The 18,369-nt window shown below is 45.0% G+C and overlaps 1 protein-coding gene across 3 annotated transcripts; it reads right to left on the reverse strand.

Moving 5' to 3' along the window:
• Positions 1 to 4,699: 4,699 nt before the first annotated feature.
• BAAT (bile acid-CoA:amino acid N-acyltransferase) lies at positions 4,700 to 14,669 on the reverse strand. 3 transcript variants are annotated; one of them, XM_080667338.1, is made up of 6 exons: positions 14,431 to 14,504; positions 11,032 to 11,202; positions 10,861 to 10,938; positions 9,708 to 10,178; positions 9,295 to 9,497; positions 4,700 to 6,479 (listed from the first exon to the last, which is right to left on the reverse strand). In XM_080667338.1, the coding sequence occupies exons 4-6, from the start codon at positions 10,165 to 10,167 to the stop codon at positions 5,832 to 5,834; spliced, it is 1,311 nt and encodes a 436-aa protein (XP_080523464.1). In that variant the 5' UTR covers positions 10,168 to 10,178; positions 10,861 to 10,938; positions 11,032 to 11,202; positions 14,431 to 14,504; the 3' UTR covers positions 4,700 to 5,831. The 3 variants fall into 3 exon arrangements, with proteins under 3 accessions (XP_080523464.1, XP_080523463.1, XP_080523462.1); XM_080667337.1 differs by lacking the exon at positions 11,032 to 11,202 and having other exon boundaries at positions 14,431 to 14,669; XM_080667336.1 differs by lacking the exons at positions 10,861 to 10,938; positions 11,032 to 11,202 and having other exon boundaries at positions 14,431 to 14,657.
• Positions 14,670 to 18,369: the final 3,700 nt, after the last annotated feature.

Raw genomic sequence — 18,369 nt, forward strand, 5'->3', positions numbered from 1 at the left:
GGCTGAAACCAGGCTCTGAGCTCCTCAAAGATGACCAGTTTTTTATGAAGGTCTCTTACCTATTGAATGTAGCAGGATAACCCATTTCTCTGCATAAATGTTTTCTAACACTAATATAAACCGCCTAAGGAGCTTCTCTATCCCACTGAGTAGAGGGGGAAAAATAGACTTAATTTGCTAATTAAGTGTATTTGCCTCTCCTCCAGTTAATCCAGTCTCATAATGGTAAAATCAATCCCTTTGGGGGACATTAACACTTTCCTTCTCTTCACATTATCCTATATAATAAAGAGCTAATATGTTAATTAGACCAAACAGCAGAACGACCCTCTGGACCACCTTCTGGATGACCTTCCAGACGAAGCTGGGCTTTGAGGGCCGGCCGAGGCTGCGAGGGGTTGTGAGGACCGTCTGAGTCAGCCGGGGCTGGGAGGGCTGAGTCTCTTGCACGAATTTTGTGCATTGGGCCTCTAGTTTTTGTAATAATCCTAAACCTCCCCAAGGCAAGTAAATAGCACGGGGTAGGGGTAGGGGAAGCAAGGGAATGCAGAGAGAAATGCATGTAAATGTACTTAAAAATATTATCTCTAACACATCATAACCTAAAATAAAAAACCATTTATTAATTGATTGTAGAATCATCTCTCTCTAGTGTCCAGAATTTGACATTCCTTACCCACACCCCATCTTGTCATTGAGATGTCTACAAAGCCATTTTATTAGTTAAAATGTTGTTAGGTGGGCATGAAATCCCAGCAAGAAATAAAATAAAATGATGTATATGGATATTCCAATAAGCCCTGGGAAAAGCTTACTATACAGCCCTGGTCCCATGGCCAACATGACTTTTCTCTGGTTTTCCTCAGCTGGTGGGTTTTCTTCTTCTCTGTCCCAGTTTTTCTCATTCAGGACAATGCTGAACACTCACTGGACCTTTCTCACTGAGGTCAGAACACACCTCTGTTTGGCCTGCTTTATCGTTCTGTGCCTGTGGTTATATCCAAGTATTTGCAAAGGCCCTGTGTCTTTGAACTAGGAGAAAGTCTGTCTTTTACTATTATGTAAGAGACTTTACATAATACTTTTTTTTTTAAACTACCAAAGTCTATCTTTTACTATTACATGCTGAGCCAATCAAACTGAGAAATTATAAGGACACTTACCACATCCAGCCTCAATTATAGTGGAAGCCATAACAGAAAAGCTACAGCAACCTGGGTAGATACTGTCAGCTGGGTAAAATAATAGTTACATGAGTCTTGGGAAAAGACTGTAAGTTCAATCCTATTGTAAACTTATCTCTACTTATGTGAGTTTAGGTAAAGTAAGCTCTCCACAGCTTAATTAACACAGCATTAAAATGGAAATATTTTAGTGTCTCCCTATGCTGTAATGGTTCATTTTATGTCAGCCTAACTGAACTACCAGGTGCCCAGACATTTGGTCAAACATTATTCTGGGTATGTCTATGAGGGTGTTCAGGATGAGATTAACTTCTTGAATCAGTAGATGGAGTAGATTGCTTCCCCTAACGTGGGTGGGCCCCATCCAATGAGTTGAAATCGGAATAGGATGAACCTTCCTTCAAGTAAGAAGGAACACCCCCTGCCTGGCTGTTGGAGCTAGGACATTGGTTTTTCCCTGCCTTCACACTCAGATGAAGCATTGGCTCTTGGACTTGAGCCTGCCAGCTTTCAGACTGGAACTTACATAGTGGCTCTCGTGGTTTTTAGGCCTTCAGACTAGACTTACATCAGCTTTCCTCGGTTTCAGCTTGTCAATTGCAGCTCTTGGGACTCCTCACCTTCTATAGTTGCATGAGCCAATTCCTTACAGTAAATGTATTTCTCTGTATACATTCTGTTGCTGTTGTTTCTTTGGAGAACCCAAGCTCATACAGATTTGGGTACTGACTGGTTGGTACACTAACGAATGTAAGATCACCTAGCTGCTCTTAATGTCACTGGACAAAGTGAAGAAGAAAAGGATGAACTCGGGGATTTTAATTCCAAGCTTATGTGCCCCATAAGTGATCTGAAAGCTTCTATGTGTGCTCTGACGAATGTCCTTATCTCCTCTAGCCACAGGGCTGAGATTGCTAAAAATCAAACTCAGAATCTTATTTTGTGATTGGCTGAATTACAGTGCAAGTTGAACTCCCAGCCTCACCAGGTGCTCACTGTTGAAGTGAGAGCATTGAATGGGGAAGGTACACCAGAAGTTAATGTGAGAATTAAATCAGGTAACTAACTCTTGAAAAGCCTTTAGCAGAGTTTTTAGTACACAGTAAACATTCAATAAGCATTTTTGTGTCTGCGTTTCTATAAAATAAGCGGCTTATTTTCAGCTCATCTCCACTCCGGAAGTGACTCTACTCACCGTAGATTTCACTTCTCACTATCCCTCAAAGAAAATGCAACACAGTCACCTCTCACTACATTACCTAACCCTCAGGTTATGCATATTATGTGAGCTTACAAAATTTTAAGAGTCAAATAAATAAATTCAAAATGGTTATTGATTTTTCATTCCTCTCACTCAATTTTCTTTTTAAAATGTTGGCTGTGCAATTTATCCTACTATACAGCCTCAGTCCAGATCAAGGGAGAAGTGTCCATGATCCTGATAGTCTTCAGTACAAATAACAGACAAGCCCACAGTCAGTAGCTTAAACAAAAAGGAAATTTATTGAATCCAATAACAAAAAATCCAAAGGTTAAACAGCTACAAAAATAACATAATTAGAGCCCTACTTCCACTCTCGGCAACTCATTTGGCTCAGACCTTGTGTGTTGGTTTTGTCCTCAGTCTGGCTCCTCTCATGGCCCCAATATATCCTCAGTCTTAAGACAAAAGAACATCCAAAGAGAAGAGCTGCCATATATTTGTTTTCTAAGACAAGGAAAACTTCACCCCAAATTCCCAAATGTCTCTTTCAATCTCCATTATCTTCAGATGTCTCTGACCTCTCATTGGCCAGAATGATGTCACATGTCCAAGCCTACACTAATCACTGGGTGAAGAAAAAAGACCAATATGATTGGTCCACACCAATTAGTACTCATTAGGGCTGGAGTAAGTCTAGAATTCTCCAAGCAGAGGGACCCAATTTGATACTACTAGAAAGGAGGAAGGTTAGACTACCAAGAATACTAGTATATGCAGCACAGATTTCAAAACCAATAAAACTTTCTACCAGAAGCAACAGAAATCTGTGCAGAGCACATACGAAGAATGAGAGAAAAATACCCAGTCATGGTTAAAACATGACAATGAAACAATAGGTTGGCAAGCCTTAGAGATAAAGAAAATCCAGAGACTGGGAGGGTTGACAGATCTAGAATTATTTGTGTATTAAGAGGCACATAAACTGTTGCCTTTTGTCTAACTACCATAGAAAGGGAATCTGACTTGGTAAAAATCACTGGGACTCACATATGCACATAAATAGGAAAATAACAAGTGTTCCACATATTAATTTAAACCAAAGAAACTTCTGCAGTCAGCCAAAGGATACATGGAAGGAGGGAATAGCTTGGAGAATCAAAATGTCTGGACAAGTCAGTTCAGAAGTAATCTTTGTCCATAGGTTATAGAAAACACTTGAAATGTGGTTTCACCAGAAGAACACTCCCCCCCCTCCAGCTTTCATTTGTTATGAAGATTATTAAGGAAAATAGGAAAAGCAGGTGGGGCAAACCATGCTGTTGGGCAATTCAATAGCCCTTGTTAGTAATGGATCTCATTTTTGTTCACTGTCCACCAAATGGACATGTTCTTCAATGGATGCTTGGCTTATCCCCATGGGTAGTAAATCTTGATTGTCTAAGATGTTATGGTGGTCTCATTTCCCATGCCTGTGATTGTTTTAGGCATGAACATGTGATCATTTTTGGCCCATAGAATATCAAGCAAAATAAAACAGAAATAATAGACCCACCCCTGGTCACATTTTGATGGACTCTCAGAATACTAAGAACCAACAGAAAATTGTAAAAAGCTTTCAAGGAAAGAAGAAAAAAACCCACAAAGGAGTAACAATCAGACTTCTCATTGACAACCATGATGCCAAAATAAAAAGACCAGAGCACTGAGGGAAAATAATTGTTAACATCAAATTCTATATGAAAAGTTCAGATGACAGTCTGAGCTCTCCATTGCAAATTTTTCATGCAACTAAGTTGTGAAGAAACCAGGTCAGTTGGTAATCAACTTGTAAAGAGACCACGTCCTGGAATGACCCACAATCTGGATTTGTTTGACTGTCTCTTTGTAAGTGCCATTTAATTTGTTCTCTAGCCATCACATTAATAAGACATTTGATTTAAAGGCTTAAGTTCAAATTCAACATTGTTGTTAGAGGTTGTTCTGGGCACTCTACCTTACATCTCATCATGAAGCACACATCAAATTGACCATTTTTAGAGATGCTAACTTTGATGGGAGAGTTCAGGTGGTGACAAGTCTGATCTCTCCATTGCAAAGTGACATCGTTCCTCCCCTTTCCCCTCTTTTTTATAACCAGCGAGTGATCTGTAGGATGAGTGTTTGTGTTTTATTAAAACTACTCTTGGGTTTAAGGGGCGGGGGGGGGGGGGAGTAGGAGGGAGAGAGATCAATTAGAAGCTATTTAGAAATTAACAAAATGAGAACTACTGCATATCAAGAAGCCAAAAAAAATAAATACAAAAAGGGCAGAAGGAATGCATTTATTTTAAATTAACAGAAATTGATGAATCAGATTTGACTCATAACCAAACCAAAATCTATTCTTAGAAAAGATCACTAAAACAGACAAGTATCTGGTAAGTCAAACTAAGAGGAAAAGGAGATAGCATGTAAATAAACAACAGGGGATATGTGAAAAAAATATAAGAGAAAAATGTGTTCTAGAAAATATGGGTGAAATTCTTTTTTTTTCTTTTTTTTCATTTTAATTTCTTTATTGACTGAGGTATTACATATTTGTCCTCATCCCCCCATTACCTTCCCAACCCCCCCACCATGGGTGAAATTCTGAGAAAATAGAATGACCAGGTTGGCTTCACAATAAATTTAAAAACCCAAATTAGTCAATATGAAATATTCATCTATTAAAGTTAGATGAATAAGCAAAATTAGTTCATTAATGAATGTAATTCACCATATTAACAGATTGAAGGAGGAAATAATTATGAAAATAATAATAGCTAACTCATAAAAATTGCTGTGCACCAGGCACTGTTCTAAGAGCTTGAAATATATTAACTCATTTAATTTCAATAAATGCTACAAAGGCACTTGATTAAATTCAATCCTGTTCCTGATTGAAATTGTAATAAGAAATATATTTTAGGAATAAAAAGAAGCATCCTATTCTAAAAAAAAAAAAATTAAAGTATCAACTGGAAATCTATAGCAAGCATTATACTTGATAGTGATATTAGAACTTTGCATATCAAATGTCAGAAACTCAACTCAAAATAGTTTAAACAGAAAATGTATTTCTACAAGTAACTTGGACGTTCCAGGGAATTTACCTAGATTGGCAATACCTGGATTCAAGGTATCCCCAACTGGGGTACAAAAGATTATTCAGTTTGTATTGAAATAGCAACATTTCCTGGTGCATATAAACTAATATTCAATTTACAAAAATTCAAAGTACATACAAATTTGTCATAAATACTTCAGAGGCACCTATTCCCTAGTCCTTTGATTTCGTCCAGTTTTCTTGCAGTTCATTCAAGGTGACTGTGAATATAGAGAAATCAGAAGGGCTCCTCTCCTCACCACATTCCTGCCTTATCCTCCTTTTTCTCTCCCTCCTCCATCTCAGCCTTAGCCCTTGCTCAGAGCTGGCTTCTGGTTTGAGTGAGGTGTTGCCTGAAGAATTTCTGGATCTCTCCCCAGGCGTGCTCCTGGGCTGCAGCATGCGCAGCAGGGTCCCCTCCCCAGAGCAGCGGTTGAGAAAGGGAGTAATTAGGGGAACTGGCAATGGGGTGATTGCGGGCAGCGGAAGCGGAAACAGAGTAAATACGGGAAGCATAGCACAGGGGTGCATAGGGCGGCTCTAGAAGGTGGCCTGCCCCCGGGTAGACCAGCATCCTTCCATTGCTTCTCCCATGGCTCTTCAGCTGCTCCAGGGCCTGCTTAGCGTATTCTTTGCTATTGATCGATTGGTCATCCTCCCCTATAATGAAGAGGATCTGACCCTGGGCCTTTTCAATAGGAAACACGCTCCGCTGATTCAGCTTCTCCCGAGGGTCCCCCCTGTAGTGGAGGAGGCTCACAGCCCCTGAGACGTGCACCTGCATGCGCTCCAGAAACGAGGGGATGGGTGACATAACCAGACCCCTGTACCTGAACGGAAAGTCATAGAGGGCATTAGTCCCATTGATGCAGACGGTGGCTACCACCTGCTTCAGGAAGCAGGCCATGGCCAGCCCGATCTCTGCACCTTTGCTCACAGAAAGCACTCCGATGCCTGGCCCTCGGATCTGAAACACAAAATGAAGGGAACCCATGGCAGGCCATCCACTGAGAAGCCGTGCCACAGGCCACTAGCAAGTATGACGGGCATTAAAACAAGTAAGTAGGAGTCCTGGCACTCCGGGTCACCAGCTTTTGTGACTGAGAGCACTACCCATGTCCCCTCTCTAAGCCTATTATCTTGTGGGGGGAGGTGATAGTATTACCTACCTTGCCGAATTTTTATTGAGGCTCAAGGGAAACAATAGAAATAAAAACTCTTTATCAGCCCTAACCGGTTTGGCTCAGTGGATAGAGTGTCGGCCTGCAGACTGAAGGGTCCCAGGTTCGATTCTGGTCAAGGGCATGTACCTTGGTTGTAGGCACATCCCCAGTGGGAGGTGTGCAGGAGGCAGCTGATCGATGTTTCTCTCTCATTGATATTTCTAACTCTCTATCCCTCTCCCTTCCTCTCTGTAAAAAAATCAATCCTATCTAATAAAAGAGTAATATGCAAATTAACCACCACTCTGCTACACCTACAAGCCACGCCCACCAGCCAATCAGGAGCAAGTATGCAAATTAACCCAACCAAGACGGCTGCGGCCACGGAACAAGTAGGAGGCTTGGGTTTCTCTGGCAATGGAGGAAGCCAAGCTTTCTGCATACCCTGGCCGGCCTAGGCCTCCACTCAAGGCTACAAAGTTTCAATTATAGAAGGTAAATAAATCCCAACAAAAATGATGGCAGCCACGGAGCTGGAGAGAGCAGGAGGCTTGAGTTGTCCCTGGCAATGGAGAAAGCCAAGTTTCCGCAGCCCTGGCCTGCCTTGGCTTCCGCTTAAGCTACAAAGTTTCAATTATAGAAGAGAAATAAATCCCAACAAAAATGGCTGCAGCCACGGAGCAAGCAGGAGGCTTGGCTCCGCTCAAGGCTACAAACTTTCAATTATAGAAGATAAATAAATCCCAGATCTCAGGGCCTCTGCTTGGGTCACCAGGGAGTGTGGCCGGCCTGCAAACCACCACAGGTTCCTCGCCCAGGCCGCCCCACGCCCCAAGGGAACCCCCACCCTGATCCGGGACAACCTTCAGGGCAAACCAGCCGGCCCCCACCTGTGCACCAGGCCTCTGTCCTATCTAATAAAAGAGTAATATGCAAATTGACCATCACTCCAGCACACAAGATGGCTGCCCCTATGTGGTCAAAGATCCTGCCCCCATGTGGACACAAGATGGCCAGCAGGGGAGGGCATTTGGGAGGGACCAGGCCTGCAAGGGAGGGCAGTTGGGGGCGACCAGGCCTGCAGGGAAGGGCAGTTTGGGGGGACCCAGGACTGCAGGAGAGAGCAGTTGGGGGGAGACCAGGCCTGCAAGGGAGGGCAGTTGTGGGCAATCAGGCCAGCAGGGAAGGGCAATTGGGAGAGACCAGGCCTGCAAGGGAGGGCAGTTGGGGGTGATCAAGCCTGCATGGGAGGGCAGTTAGGGGCAAACAGGCTGGCAGAGGAGGGAAGTTGGGGGTGACCGGGCCTGCAGGGAAGGGCCATTGGGGGGGACCCAGGCTTGCAGGGAAGAGCAGTTGGGGGGGGGGGCCAGGCCTGCAGGGGAGGGCAGTTAGGGGTGACCAGGCCGGCAGAGGAGGGAAGTTGGGGGCAACCGGGCCTAAACGGGCAGTCGGACATCCCTGGAGGGGTCCCATATTGGAGAGGGTGCAGGCTGGGCTGAGGGACCCAAACCCCCGTGAACGAATTTCATGCACTGGGCCTCTACTAAAATATATATATATATTTTAAAAAAACTCTTTATCAAAGGCAGAGTTCTATAAAAGCCTGAAGGATCTAATGCGCCAGCCGCAATCTACATTCTAAAAGCAGAGGCAGGTAAGCTTTCTGAAGAATCAAATTCTTCTCTCCAGCTAGGAAAAGAGGTTTCCTGGGTTCTTTCAACTATTATGTCAGTGTGGTTCCTATTTATTTATTTTTAAATATATTTTATTGATTTTTTACAGAGAGGAAGGGAGAGGGATAGAAAGTCAGAAACATCGATCAGCTGCCTCCTGCACACTCCCTACTGGGGATGTGTCTGCAACCAAGGTACATGCCCTTGACCAGAATCGAACCTGGGACCCTTCAGTCCGCAGGCCGACGCTCTATCCACTGAGCCAAACCGGTTAGGGCGGTATGGTTCCTATTTAAATAGCATGTTGCAGCTACAGAGGTTTTGCACGTCCATTAACCGAAAGGCTAATCCTAAGGAGGAAAGACTTGGATTACAACAGGTGAATTTCAGGACCCCCTCCAAGAGGAAAAGCAGTAAGTCAGAGGAGTGGGTCCTTCCTTCTGTAATAGGCTGAGGGAGCTGAGGGGAGGAAAGAGTCTGAGAGACAAGGGAGGAAAGGACCAGCATCTGGATAGACAACAGCACAGAACAGCCACCTGGTATGTTATTTTGCTCACAATTGTATTCCCAACATCTTTCTGTCCTCACAATCACCTGATAAAACATTGAAGAGCCCGTTGTAAATAAAAAGCAAGCACTTTAAATGCAAGAAGTCTTGGCTTTTTGCCCACTGAAAATAATCATAATATATCCAACCTTTTTTTCTTGTCTTCTTCATGCCAGTAAGCACTAAGCTGATCTCTGATCAATCCCACAGTCCCCTAAGGTAGATATGAGCATCAATCCTACACGGTAGACAATAGCATTCCCATTTTAACTGTAAACTGTTGTACTATGCCCACGTTTAAACAGACTGTTAAAATGATCAGAACAGTCATCTGTGATTTTTTTTTTTTTTGTCTTTTGCTATAAGGTTGCAAGGTAAAATGAAAATTATTTTAAATACCTTGGGATGAGCTAGTAGCAAGTTGGCAGCTTCCTCAAAATATTCCAGGTCCACCTCCTGCAGTAGCTTGGGCAGGTCTTCATAGGCAAAGTATGCTAATGCCAGGACCGCAAAGCCATGGGCAGCCAGCAGGCTGGCTCGGAATTCAATTAGACCCCCCACGCCCCCAAACAAATCCATGATTCCTGGGAAAGGGCCTTCCCCTGAGAACAACAAAGAGAGGAGAGAATGAGATTAGAAAGAGGGAGAAGAGGGTCAAGCAGAGAGCACAGGCAGAGCAAAATGAATTCCACCTTCCCACACAAACACACAAGGGCCAGTTCGTTTTAATAGATCGTGGGAAATACTGGTTCTTTAATTTTGTTTTTATTTCCATCAACACTGTTTTCTCTACCACCAACGATCAGCCTCACCTGGAGGGAGAAAAAGGGCTCCCCGCACGCGGCCTTCTCGGATGGGCACCCGCTGCGTCCCCGGGCGGCAGAACCAGCGCTGCACCACCTGGCTGGCCCGGGGCTGAGCCGTGGCTGGATCTTGGAAGCAAACTGAGTCGTATAGGTCCAGAGTGACCAAAAAGGGGCTGTTCACATCCCTCTTCAGCAGCCTCCCAAAAGGCCTCTCAGGCTTCAGAGACCAGAAGAGGCCCATGGGATGGACCCCCACATAGTCGCCTCCAACTGAAGGAGCCTGCTTCAGGTCCAGCTCACCGGCCTCGTCAGCCCTGTAGAAGGCTTTGGACTGGTAGAGGTTTCCCTTCTCATCCTTCAGAGATGCCGTGAGGGTCACCAGCTGCAACGGAGGCAGGCCTGTCGCTTGGATGTGCACGGGCTCATCAGAAAGGGCACTGGCTGGGGTGGCTGTCAGCTGGAACATTGGCGACTGCCCTGCAGTGGAAGAGGAGGCTTTGAGTTGGAGAAAATTCCAAGGAAAAGGTCCAGACCAGGCTTATGTGAGGTCCAGCCAAGTTAGATTTCTGGAGACAGTGCAAGGTCTGCAGAACATTTGGAGGAGGAAGTGCCCATTACCCTCATTTTAAACAGGAGGAAACAGGTTAAGTAACACATTCCAAGTCTCATAAATAATTAATAGTAGAACTGGAAATTCAAGCTGGGTCCGACACCACAGTCTCCTGTCTTATCCATTATATAACAGTGTGTTAAATCTTAGTTGTGTGGTGTTAAGTAAGTTGAGCTTTAATTCCTCAGTTGAGATAATACCCATGGGACCAATTTCAGAGGGTGTTTGTTAGAACCCAAAGGTGCATGAGGAAGGGCTTAGAGGAAGGATCAGTGCTGCTTTTCAGCCCCCGGCCTCCCTGGGCTACAGGCACATAAACACAAAATATTCTGTGGTATGTTGACTTTCTGTCTCTAATCTCTCCCTGCCCTTGTAAATCTGACCTCCCATTCTTTTCATAGTTCCTATTATTGGTTCCTTTAAGGGAAAAATAAAACTTTATGATCTTGTCTCAATGTTGTTTGTAGTAAAGAGACTATAATGTATATTTGATCAGCCATTTCTTACTCTGCTCAATTATGAGGAAAATTTGGGGTGTTCCTTTCTTACCTTCCTACCTTCCTTTTCTTTCTTCCTTTCTCTCCTTCCTTCCTTTTTTCAAATCCTCAATTCTCAAAGGATTTGAACCTGTTTAAGATAAACAAATACAGAGTAAAATAAAAATACAATAGGGACCTGGGAAAATATGAACTAGAATCAGAGGCATTGATAAAAGAAAACCTGAAGCATGAAAAGTAGCTCATTTTGTGGGCTGTGAGTTTGGCACTGAATTTGTGAAAGCCGCAGGGAAAAAGGCAACCTGGTCGGTTTTGTTGTTCTAATTATTCTCATAGAAACAGTTACCACTTCCTCCGGGGAAAGAAAAGAGTGAGGTCTTTCCAAAATTTAGCTCTGAAAAAAAAAAAAAAAATTATCCTATGAGACTCTGACATAGGTATGGAGTGCGGCGGGTTTTCCAATAATAACTTCACACACATTGTAGCAGTAGGTGTCCCCTCAAAAAGTTTGATTCTCCAAGGGATCCTTAATTTTTTATGGGGGAATATGAATTCAAGACGTTCAGGGCTAAATTTGTGAGAAGAAAAGCCTTGAGAAAATAAAACTGGCAGGGACAGAAAAGGGGCTCTTGATGTCCAGTCCTTCACTGTGGAAAGAGAGTCATTGGAGGAAGGCGATGGTCAAGAGGAAAGTGATTTTCTGCAAAGACCTCATTCCCTCCCAACCTGATCTCCTATCAACAACCAGCATTACTGCCCTAACTGGTTTGGCTCAGTGAATAGAGCGTCGGCCTGCGGACTGAAAGGTCCCAGGTTCGATTCCGGTCAAGGGCATGTACCTTGGTTGCTCCCCAGTGGGAGGTGTGCAGGAGGCAGCTGATCGATGTTTCTAACTCTCTATCCCTCTCCCTTCCTCTCTGTAAAAAATCAATAAAATATATTTAAAAAAAAAAAAACAAAAAAACAACCAGCATTACTGGCCATTTTGTGTAAGCCTAAACTCTTGGACCATTTGAGTTAATTGAATAATTGTGAATGTTTTTCCTTAATATCTGGAAAGTTCTTAACAGAAGAAGGTGGCATCAGTTCAGACTTCATGGATCTTTCATTCATGTTAGTGAGACGGGACTATCTTTTTAAAAATCCCATGTCCCATGCAACATTTTGTTACTCTGTGGGTATTTTCTGATCTGATCCTTCCTGTAAGCCTCTATATCAACTATTTCCTTTGCCTCCCCCACCCCCCCCCCCCCAAAAAAAAAAGAGATCATAAAGACGGGATCAGTTATTTCCCCTATTTTACAAATCCATTCCCAGGTCTTCTTGGTACTTTCTTTCTCAAAACTTCTATACAAAATATTGACTCTAACAGATTTTATTTTCAAGTTGAATTAATTTGAATTGTTTCCGTACCCACTCTCCAGCAGGCATCCCACCTCTGTTCTGATCCCCTCAAGTGAACTACAAACTCCTCAAGGGCAGAAATAATATGCTAAAACTTGAAGGATCCTGTTGATACTCATGTATCATACCATGTACATGCTTAGGAGCTATGAGATTCATAATGTGCAAGAAAATAATAACACTAGAAATGTAATAAAAGTACTCTACTTAAATAGTGCTTTTGTAATAATATAAGATGTTGAGATTTCTTCCCAAGACCTGATTCCTCTTTATCTGAGAATTGCCCCCCCAAAAGCCAGAAAATAACTCTCAGTACCTATGTTTACACCATGTGACCTCAACCCTAGGTTCACTGTGATTGGATCAGGTCCAGATACATGATTCTAGATGTGCCAGGGGTGTTCTCCTCCCACCAATTTAGAATTGAAACTCAGAGATCACTGGTTACTCTATCAGGGTCAGGACAAAAGGTGAGGCAAAAGGGCACTTAGGTAGCAAAATGTATTGGCATCGCCAAGCCCCTCAAGTTCTGAAAGTTTGGATCCCAGGAGCCTCTCTGGCCTCATCCTACTCCTGGTCCTGGACTCTGTATGTGGCTAACTTCCCAACATTCAGAAGCTATATCCAGGTAATCACAGAAAGCCTGTCTTGGGGTGGAGTGTGGGCGTGTGAGGAGAGAGGGACAGAGACAGAAATGAGATGGTTTTTATCTTGAGAAACCCCTGTTCCAGAACAGCACGGCACTTTCCACCTCACTCCCCCGGCCCTTCAGGGCAGAGCTGCAGGCTCTATGACCATTTTGTGCAGGCTAGAGTAGCTTCTCACCAAAGGGAATGTCCCAACTGTGTGGAAGTCATCGGGCTCCTTTTGTTTCAGAGCTGCCCTTTGGGGTTGTGAGATAAGGAGAGAGAGAGAGAGAGAGAGAGAGAGAGAGAGAGAGAGAGAGAGAGAGAGAGAGAGAGCCGGCACCTTTAGCTACGCTTGTAAGTAATAGGTTGTCTGAATCTAAACAAGGCTCATTATTTCTTTATCAGCTACATCTCTCCGTTTTAGCCACATGCAGCTAATCAAATTTCAACCCATTAAAAATAAAATTTAATGCCTCACACACACCGCATTTTAACTGCTCAGTAGGCACAGATAACTAGTGGCTACTGCCTTGGACAATGCAGATATAGACCATTTTCATCACTCTAGAATATTCTATTGGATAGCACTACTCTAGATTATAAATTATTCCTTAAGGGCAGGAATTATACCTTGTTCCACACTCTATTCCTTGATTCCTAAAATAGTGCCTGGCATATATTAATTGCTCAGTAAATGTTTGAGGAATTATAACTTTTTTAAATGATAGATAAGAGAGAGAAAAAAATAAAATTGAGTGAAATTTCTCAGAGAGGATGAAGAAGAATAGAAACCCAGTTGAATTCTGATGCACTTCTACTGAAGTTGGGAGACTCCTCAAAGTCCAATATAAAATTGCCAGGCTTCCCCACTTCTTTGCAGCAGAAAGCAGAACCCTGCACATTGCAAAGTGTGAATGAAACCAAGGATAGGAAGCAACCAGAGGCCAAGAACCCACAACTGAACCGCCTCCCACCGGGTTAGCCTTGTTGTTGGAGTGGGAGCCCTCAGCAATAGGGATACAACCTGGTAGGGGCTGAGAGCTTAAAGCCACATTGGTGAGCTGGTCCCAGACCCCCACATTCTCAGGGGAAAATGGATCAAGTCTATGCCCACCAGGAGAACTTGACTTTTCAGAGGAAGAGCAGTTAAAAATTGGCCAAACACCAACACACCAGGGGGCAGGACACAAAAAATAAAAGAGAGCCGAAGGTCACCCATAGTTAACATTCCTAATCAAGAAACAACAATTTCATTTCCTTTAGGAGCCTAATGCCTTTCTTTCTTCATCAGGAGCACGTCCTCCCGCTCCTTCCAAGCAAAAAATCCTAAAAACACTGTCTTGAGTCAAGAAACAATCTCTCCACGAATTCACATGAACTGGACCCTGATTTTTGCAGCCAAGTATTTCTGATCAATAAACCCTCACGCTTGTGAATCGATGGGCCCTCTGAGAACTGTGCTACCTGCTGAGATGAGAGAAACACACACAGCACAATGAAGGCAATCTTCCCCGGTGCCCTGCCACTGAAACCAGAAAGCAGACCATTTCTGCCCACGCTGGGACAGCCCTGCTTCCCCAAACACTCACCCTGAATTCCACTGCAGGAAGCAGTCAGGAGCAGAATGCTTGCACTGGACTGCAAGCACTGGACACTTGCCTGTGGCCTGCTAATTTGTATCATTCAAAATACACCAGCCTTCTGTTCAAAGGTCAAATTGTCTCCCCAGAAACGGCAAGCAGCACTTTCGTTTTAAGGCCCCAGTAGGCGGCAGGTCTGGGCAGAGGCTGTTTAGCAGCTGTGCCTTTCAGTGCAGAAGTTTTATAGTGGAGTCTCATATTTCATCACACAGCTCTGATTTTCAGACCTTGACTCCACCTCTCAACTCCCAGCTCTAGTCTCCTTTGCTTCAGTTGTTCTGGATCTTCTCCTCTAAGTCTGTGGCCTCTTAGGCAGCTGCCTTTTTGGTGGTTTTTAAAAAGATGAATCCCAAATATCCATCTTCAGAGCAGTGTGGGTTTCTTTCACGGGGAGAGAAACACTTTGTAAAGCATGTGATTAAAGTATATGATAACCACTATGCGGTACACCTGAAACTAGTACAAAACATTAACTGCAAAGTGTAATTAAAAAATAAAATTTAAAGTTCTTTAAATATACACACACACACACACTAGAGGCCTGGTGCACAAAATTCGTGCACTGGAGGGAGGGGGTTGTCCCTCAGCCCAGCCTGTACTCTCTCCAATCTGGGACTGCTGGCTCCCAACCGCTTGCCTGCCAGCCTGATCACCCCCTAACCACTCCCCTACCAGCCTGATCTACACCTAACTGCTCCCCTGCTGGCCTGATCACCCCCAACTGCCCTCCCCTGCTGGCCTGATCGCCCACAACTACCCTCCCCTGCCGGCCATCTTGTGGCAGCCATCTTTAACTACATGGGGGTGGCCATCTTGTGTGAGGGTGTGAGGGTCAATTTTCATATTACCTCTTTATTATATATGATAGCCCTGGTGGTGTGTCTTAGCTGGTTGGTGACATCCAGTGCACCAAAAGGTGGCCAGTTCAATGTTGCGCTTTCACATCAGAGTTTCTCTCTCCATCTCTCCCTTCCTTTTTCTCTCTCACTCTTTAAAAAAAAATCAATAAAAACTTTAAAAAAATTTTTTTAAAGACAAGACTCTCTAGATGAGTATGCCAAAGATTCCTGAACCTTGCACCCAGGGATTCTGACTTAATAGGTCTGAGGTAAGGCTCTGAGATCTAAGGTTCTGAGATCTGTACTTTGAACGGATGCTATTCCATATCTGTTTGCAAACCACTCTTCCAAGTAACAACAGAAGCCCTCCTGGTCCAGAAATGCCTCCCGTAGAACCTCTGAAATCTGCCCGTTGTTAACTCACTCAATATCCATTGTCATAATGTACAAATGACCCAACCTACAGATTATAGTCTGTGCTTTCAGGTTCTGAATTTCTCAAGGGAGGGGACCTTGTCTTTTAATTTTTGCTTATTTTGCAGCCAGTGAGGTGTAGTTGAGGGACCACTGGTCTCTGGAATCAGAGACTCCAAGATTGAAACCCTGATCCTCTATCATCTATCAAGGTGACTCACCTCGGGCAAATTACTTAACTTTCCTTTTTCAGCTCTCTAGTTTATAAAATGGGAGTGATGTGATCAAATGTATTAAAAGTGAAAAACAAGCCTTGAGGAGAAGGGGCTGAACTTTGGAAGTCATGGGCAGATTGGAATGTCTGGAAGAGCAGGGTACCTGGCACAGTGCTCCCACACTGGATGAGAGGAACCTTGGCAGGATAGCAAGGCTCCCAGCCAGTGACTAATTCCCAGGACCATATCCAAGGATGGGAGGAGAGGGCGGGATGGGGGCTATAGAGGAGTGCAGCAGAAATAGTGCTGTTTTTCTAAAACTTTAAGAGAAGCACAGAAAAGGGTAGGCAAGTCATGATGCTTTGGTACCGAGGTGACGTAGCAAGGTGCAGGTTAAACTGGCACCGAGCCAGGCCTTTTCCACTCTTGTGACCAGAACAGAAGACATCAGGAAACCTGGTCCTCCACGAACCCTTAGGGATGTAGCAAATGAGGAGTGAGGGCACCGCGGGGAGCACCGGGCAGGAAAGTGCCAACCGCGTACAAAGGGAACATTAGCAATTGTCAATAGGTAGGTGCGAACCATGCAGAAGACTCTGAGGTCTTTTGAGGAAAAAGGAATTGAACCTCCAGCCTGCCTTCAAACTACAACTCTTTCCTGGGTCTCCAGCCTGCTGGCCTGCCCTGCAGATGTCCAGCCCTACAATCACAAGAGCCAAAATCTTAAGTCTCTGTCTCTCTCTATCTCTGGCCAGCCCTGAAAGTGTGTGGATTCCTCAGATACATATATTCATTTCTAGGATAAACACAAACACACAAATATTTAATTAACCCAAAAGGAGACAGGTGTTCTGATTATTTTGGCTGTGTAACAAACCACCCCAAATGTAGAGGTGTGCAACAGTAATTGATTTTGCTCATATATCATGTGGGTCAGGAATTAGGACAGGACTCAGTGGGATCTGCTTATCCCTATACCATGATGTATGGTATCAGAACTGGAAGATGAAAGTCAGGGATATAAAAATCAGCTGAAGGCTCATTTTGTCATGTCTGGGATTTGACGCTGGCTCACAGCTGGGGGCATCATTTCTCCTACATTGGGGTCTAAAAGTGGTCTTTCGGCATGGGCTAGTTTGGATTTCCTCACAGCTTGATCTGTGTTCCAAGGGAAAACCTCCTGAGAGAAAACCAAGTAAAGACTATATCCCTTTTATATCGTAGCCTTAGAGGTCATACTGCATAAATCTCTGGTATTTTATATTGGTCGTAGCAGTTACAAGTCCTCATCAAAGTTCAAGTAGAGAGAACATAGCCCACAGGCAGGTCTGTCAGAGTCCCAGGCCACTCCAGGTGAGATGCCTCCGTGGTAGGGACGATGGGGAGTCCCGAGGTGGATGGACCTCCATGGCTGTCTTGAAGGAGGGCTGTCTGCCCCCTGCTTCCCACCCTCCCCATGGGGTAGGAGGCAGCCTGTGAGCAGAAGGTGATCTGGGGCTGTGGGTGTTAGGCCTTTAACCCAACTTCCAGCGATTTGGGAAGTCCACCCCTCCGCGTGAGGAGTTATTGAGCCTGGTCAGTGGGGTGTAGCGGTCAGGTGAACAACCGTGAGGCATCTTGGGAACAAGGGGGAGAGCCCAGGTGACCAGCGGGAAGTGGTCAAGTGAACAAGGGCCATGGGAACACCCGGAAGTCAGGTGAACACAGGCCTGGGAACAGCCTGAAGTGGTGACTTGACCGAGGGGAAGGGCTAGGCCCAGGTGAACAGCCAGAAGTGGTCCAGTGAGCACAGGTGGAGGGGAGGGAGAAGAGGGAGGGAGGGGGTGCCCAGTGGCCAGCTGGATGTGGTTACATCATCAGGGGCCAGGTGGACAGCCGGAAGTTGGTCAGGTGAGCCAGGGCCTGGGGAACACCCAGAAGTGGTCCATGAGCCCGGGGGGTGGGGCCCGGTGGCAGCTGAACCTGGTTACGTCATCAGGGGGAGGGGCCAGATGAACAGCTGGAAGTGGTTACGTGACCACCGGAGTGGGCTGGTCCCCCTCGGCCCAGGTGAACACCCGGAAGTGGTCCAGTGAGCCAGGGCTTGGGGCCTGGTCAACAGCTGGAGGTGGTCAAGTGGGTAGGCTGGTGGGGCCACCTGAATGTGGAGGAGGGTGACAAGGGCACGCAAAAGCTCCACTTTCCTGTGGTCCGGACCCTGGATGACACCAAGAAGGTCCCTGTCCTCAAGGAAGGGCGTTCCCCGTGAGTGAGGCAGAAAGCTGGCCCTCAGGGCACGGCCACCAGTAAGTGACTCTGGAGGGGCCAGGGCATGGCTCCCAGACCCAGAAGGGGAAGGGTGTTCAGGAGCTTAACACAGCTCTGGCCGGGATTTCAAAGCCTGCAGGCAGGGCTGTCTGGGTCACAGGCCACTCCAGGGT

This window comes from Plecotus auritus, assembly GCF_963455305.1.
Source record: "Plecotus auritus genome assembly, chromosome: 5".
In the NCBI taxonomy this organism is placed as follows: Eukaryota; Metazoa; Chordata; class Mammalia; order Chiroptera; family Vespertilionidae; genus Plecotus; species Plecotus auritus.

Coding starts and splice junctions, on each gene's coding strand:
- BAAT (XM_080667336.1), bottom strand. CDS start 14,524: ATGATACAAATTAGCAGGCCACAGGCAAGTGTCCAGTGCTTGCAGTCC. Junction 9,498..9,707: donor AGCCCTTTTTCTCCCTCCAG/GTGAGGCTGATC, acceptor TGTTGTTCTCAG/GGGAAGGCCCTTTCCCAGGA. Junction 6,480..9,294: donor TGCTACTAGCTCATCCCAAG/GTATTTAAAATA, acceptor TTTGTGTTTCAG/ATCCGAGGGCCAGGCATCGG.